Here is a 5,030-nt window from a genome sequence, read left to right on the forward strand (position 1 = left end):
AGCATGTTCCTCCTCTTCCCATGTCTTCCAGCAGCCCTTTTGGCAGACACCCCCTCCTGAAACCTCAACAGTGTTATTTTAAGAATAAACTTACGAGACATTGTAAGGCCTTCTAATACTCTTGCTCCATAAGAAGCACTGCTATAAGTGCTTCTCCTGGCACTTATAAAATTATCAGCAGTTTTTGGAAAGAGGTGTGAGTGTGTGTACCTACCATGTCTTTCTGTTCAAGCCGGGCTCCAGCTTCCACCAGCTTTCTCACCACCTCTAGATGTCCTTCAGAGCATGCCCTGTGCAATGCAGTGCGTTTGTACTGGCAATTAAAACAGTGCAAAGTCAGACATTACAGATGGCAGAAAGATATCTTTAAATCTTTTCCCCGCTCCTGCCTAGGATGATGGCAAATACATGCTCCATGCTGATTCAGTTTTAAGAGCTAATACTTTTGAGACCTGAAATCTGCTAAATTTTAATAGCAACCTGGTAGCTAAGAGCTGCCTACCCAGCATTTTAAAGGATGTGAGAAGTATCTGAGTATGGCATTCAAATTTAAAATGATGCTTGTTGAGTTCCCCATCCAACATGCTACTCTGCATTTTGCAAATGCAGCTTATGCATTATGGAGTATGAGGGAAGCATTGCTTATTTCTGTCATTCTGCAGACAAATGTCTTATCTCTTCATCTGTAGCATTGGAAGATCATCTGTTACTGAAAATTAGGGTCCTCTGGGCACCAACAGCTTTCTTTTAATTATAAAGACTCTTTTAAAGTAATACGAATTTGAAGGGTCTCAGTGGCCCATTTATCACTAGAAAAATTGATGTACAAAACTTCCAGACTTTATTTACTTCCCCCCCACCTTTTTTTTCCCCATCTTAAGGGTGGAAGCTACAAAACCTCATTGTAAAAGTTATTTTTAATCCATAATAACCTCTCTTCTGTAGCAGGTTTTGTATTAGGAAGGAAGATTTTACCTCATCACAGACGTTTGGATCCCCTTTGTCTGACAGGTATTTTTCAATTACTGGCAACTTATTCTCCAGTGCAGCTTTAAAGAATGAGGGTACATCCACGGGTCCTGTCTGATGGAAAGAATATAGAGGGCATAAATGTGTGTGCCACAAACCCCCATCAGTGCTTTCCCAGAACAAGGTATTTTGAAGTAACTTACAATAACTTCAGGTTCAGGTTCCTTTAACACAGGCACTTTCACTTTCCTGCATTTTTTCTTCTTCTTCAGCTGAATAATTTTTTCAAGATCTTCCAAGTTTTCAAGTTTTGACCTTGCCTCTAATTTCTTCTTCTTCAGCTGTAACAAATCAGAGAAGCCAGCAAGTTGAGCTGAGTGTGACCACCTCTCCCTTTCAGAGTGGCAGGACAGCAGGTGATACTATTCAGCAGAATTCAGTTAAGACTGGAGAAACTTTGAATAAGTTGTCTATTTTTAAATTTTATTTATAGATAGGGCTAACTGACCATTAGAATAAGTTACCAAGTGTGTGAGAAATTCTACATCATCTTTAGTTTTTCATATACCATTGAACCTCTTCCTAACTTCTGCTTTAGCCATATGTTGTGGGCTAGGTAGCATGAATTTAGGCCAGGAGTCAGAGCAGCACTGCAGTCCCTTCTGGCACAACCATTCAAAAAATCTCATGTGCAGCTTAGGAGAGCTGGGAAGTTCCTGCAGTTTTAGTTGACTTTCACTAAGCATTTTTTTCTTCAACCACTTTTATGATGCAGCCACTAATTTATTGTAACTGAATTCTCTTTGATTAAAAACATACCCTTAATTGAAGAGCAAGGTTCAGACTGATCTTAGTGCTTCAGACAGCTAGTGTTACATTTTGGTAAGCTACAAAGAATGTCCTTAGTGTCCTTGATGGGGAAGTTCAATAAATGTTTAAGGCTTCTTCAAGCCTGCTTGTAAAAAGCATATGGGTGTGAAGTCAGCATGGGGCACTGCTAACACAAAGGGCAAATGTGTTGCCTGAACTGAGATCCCATGAGGCATCGTTGAAGAAGCAGGATTCACAATAAAGAGTAACTCCAGATGAAGACAGATGACAGATTCTGTCCCATGGTGTCATTTGGGGTAAATGCATTGGTGACACCTTGTCATATGGTATGCAGTTTTTTCAATCGACTTCTTACTCAAGATTTTAACACCTCTCCTCTTGTTGTTCTCTGCATTTAGGTTTTAATCTGTAGATTATCCACTTAATGGAAAACAAATATGCTGGCTGAGTGGACAGTGGATCAACTGGAAACCCAGGAAGTTCTTAGGACCCTGTTTTGGAGGGACTCAAAAAAACATGTGTAGCAAGTAATGATGTCTCTGTTGAAGGTTAAGGTCAGTAGTGTTTATTCTAATATTTCTGAGCTTCAATTTCCCACTCTTCATTTTTCAGAACAAAGTCTTATTCCCCCTGTTAGTTATCTTTTTCATTTTCAAATCACTTTCAATTTTTAGGCCAGTTGATTGCTTATTCAATAAAGAATTTTAAATCTTTCGGTTACTGTGTTTTTTGGGGGAAAAGCATAAGTTCTTAGGGATATAGTGAGAATTGTCATGCTCCAGGAATAGAAAATGATAGTTTTCTGTAGACCGGTATCACTTTCATTTCTAATTGTTCTTCCCAAATGTGCTAGTAAGCTCTTTTCATTAAACAACATTTTCATGGTAAATGGCTTCTGAAACAAACTCTTACATCTTTTGTGGGTTAGTTATTTTTGATAGCAATCATTAGGTGTGCAGGCTGAGGGTGTCTTGCTGGCTCTGATTGCTCCCCCCGTTCCTGACAGCTAGCAGCAGGTGACTCTGGGCAGGAGGGAGCCCCCACAATTGCAGTCAGATATTATAATAAGGGGGAGTTTTGGGTTCTGCCTCAAAGCATTACTGCCTGCATCTGTAGGCTACAGGAGTCAGCAGATGTCCATGACCTTCAGTGGACTTTAAGCCCAACCTCCTTTGGTGGTGATCTCCCAATTTCTGCCTTAGAAAGAGGCAAAACTTCAAGGACTGCGGCAGAAAATGCACACAGGCTGATAAAAATCCAAGCAGAAAACCCAAGAGCTTACCTCTGCTTCTAGTTTTTTCTCCTTCTCGTAAGCCAGATCCCCTCGGGTCAGTGAGTGCTCAGATGTCTTTAGGTCATCCTGCTTCTCTAATCTTACAGCAGCTTCATACTCTCCGTTTTTGAAGTCCTCAGGGAGGAAGCTGCAAGTCTCTTTATCATCCACTTTCTTCCCAGTCACCTGTAAGTGCAAACATGATATAATATAATCAGCAATTTCATGACTGCAGCAGCCATCATCTGGGAACATGGATTACCTAGGGGCTAATGACACCTCATTCCTGTCCCTCTTGTGGAGTGTGTGACAAACCAAGTGCAGACCTCATTCTGCTGGGTTAGCTGTGTGTGTGAATGGCTAGAGCAATCCTGCTTGAGGGCAGATCTCCCACATCCACACAGCAACCCCACCTTGGCATTTTCAGGACTGGGATCAAGATCCATGAGGTTAACTCCCTGCCTGACTGAGGTGCTGCTGTACTGACAAAAGCCAGAGGGTTGGGAAGAGCATCCTTTTTGTTCAGGGTTTTCTTGTTTGTTCACTTGTCAGCACGTGTCAGACTCATCAGAAGGCATTAAAAGGCTGTGGTGGAAAGAGCCACCCCAACCTGCCACCCTTCACCCTGTGAGTGTTGAGCAGGGAAACTGGGCAGGTAGTGTGGGAGGAGAGGCTTTCTCCCTTGGGACCTTGCATCTTTATTGAAACACATCCCATGCAGTTAAATCAGGTTGCTGAGTAATTTCAAGGCTGGTTTTAGCCATTGCTGTCAATACCAAAGTCCCATTTACAGCAGAACAGCAGAAGGTAGTTCCCATGCAGAAGCTATGTGGTGCTGTGCAGCAGCACAGCTTTCAAAAGCTTTCAGAAATATTTCTGATGCTCAATTAAGTATGTACATAGATAACTTGTTAAACTTAGTAGAGGCTGTTGTGTATTTTGAGAGTGGTCCATTTGATCACCTTGTAAAATTGTGTTTGTTATAGAGTTAAACACAGAAGAAACTGTGAGAACCTTGCCAAAGAATGTAAGAGCATTAACTAGTTAGGCTATATGACAGTTGTATCTTAACATAGCCATCTGGGAAAATAAAAGCAATGTTTTACTGCATCATTCCTGTTTTCCCAGATTCTTGATCAGATTAGATATTCTTAGTCTGAACCCTGCAGTGGAATGTCCCATTCCTTGGGGTCTTGTTTAGACCTTATTTTTCAAAGGCTTGTTTACATCATGAACAGCAGTGGGTACAGGAGCTGTAGTTTATTTAGAAAATAAAATATTACTAAACTGTTTGGTTAGTATTAGAAAATACTTCAGTTTCCCTGCATCAATACCTTCTCCCAGTCTCTTTCTAGATTGGAATTAGTGCAATCATAAAATTAAATTATTAGCTTTTTTTTTAAAAAAAAAAAGCTTAAAATCAAGGACAAAGGCAAATAAGTAGCCAAATTTTGGTCAGTCTCTTTTTCCTGAACTGTGCTCTGATGCAAAATCCAAAGAATTATGTAGTTGTATCCATTCCTAAAGAAAAGGTGCAATAAAAATATAATAGGATAAAAGAAAATATAATAGGAAAACAAACAGTATATAAGGGTTTTCACCTAGAGCGCAGCAGTGCTGGTAACCTGCTGAATCAATGATCCATAAAGGTTGTCTTTCTCTGCCTGGTATAATGACAGTCTAGAAAGAAAAGTAATTATGAGTAGATGAAAGAAGGTTGTACTTACCAGCTCTTCCACCTTCATCATCATTGTCATATTGGCTGGTGTTTGAAGGTTGTACTCCTGTATGGCTGAAACTCCCAAGGGCTCAGGCTGGCTCTGCAGGGACCACCACGCTCACTTTGCTTATATATCTTTGGGAGAACTGTGCTTGAATGAGATAATCTTCCAACCTGGGAATCCAAGTATGCCCCTTGCGCTTGCCAGCTGAGAGGTAGGCTCGAGCTCATTCCAGA

The 5,030-nt window shown here is 40.7% G+C and overlaps 1 protein-coding gene across 1 annotated transcript in view; it reads right to left on the bottom strand.

Annotated features, from left to right (window-relative positions):
• ANKRD1 (ankyrin repeat domain 1 (cardiac muscle)) overlaps nt 1-4,824 on the bottom strand; it is a 7,619-nt gene extending 2,795 nt beyond the window's left edge. Inside the window, exons 1-5 of the mRNA XM_009073003.1 lie at nt 4,801-4,824; nt 3,083-3,259; nt 1,173-1,310; nt 976-1,083; nt 215-313 (exon numbers count right to left, since the gene is read on the bottom strand). Coding sequence (XP_009071251.1) covers nt 215-313; nt 976-1,083; nt 1,173-1,310; nt 3,083-3,259; nt 4,801-4,824 — 546 coding nt within the window. The remainder of the gene's footprint in view (nt 1-214; nt 314-975; nt 1,084-1,172; nt 1,311-3,082; nt 3,260-4,800) is intronic.
• Nucleotides 4,825-5,030: the final 206 nt, after the last annotated feature.

The sequence above is a fragment of the Acanthisitta chloris genome, unplaced genomic scaffold (genome assembly GCF_000695815.1).
Source record: "Acanthisitta chloris isolate BGI_N310 unplaced genomic scaffold, ASM69581v1 scaffold6994, whole genome shotgun sequence".
NCBI classification, from domain to species: Eukaryota; Metazoa; Chordata; class Aves; order Passeriformes; family Acanthisittidae; genus Acanthisitta; species Acanthisitta chloris.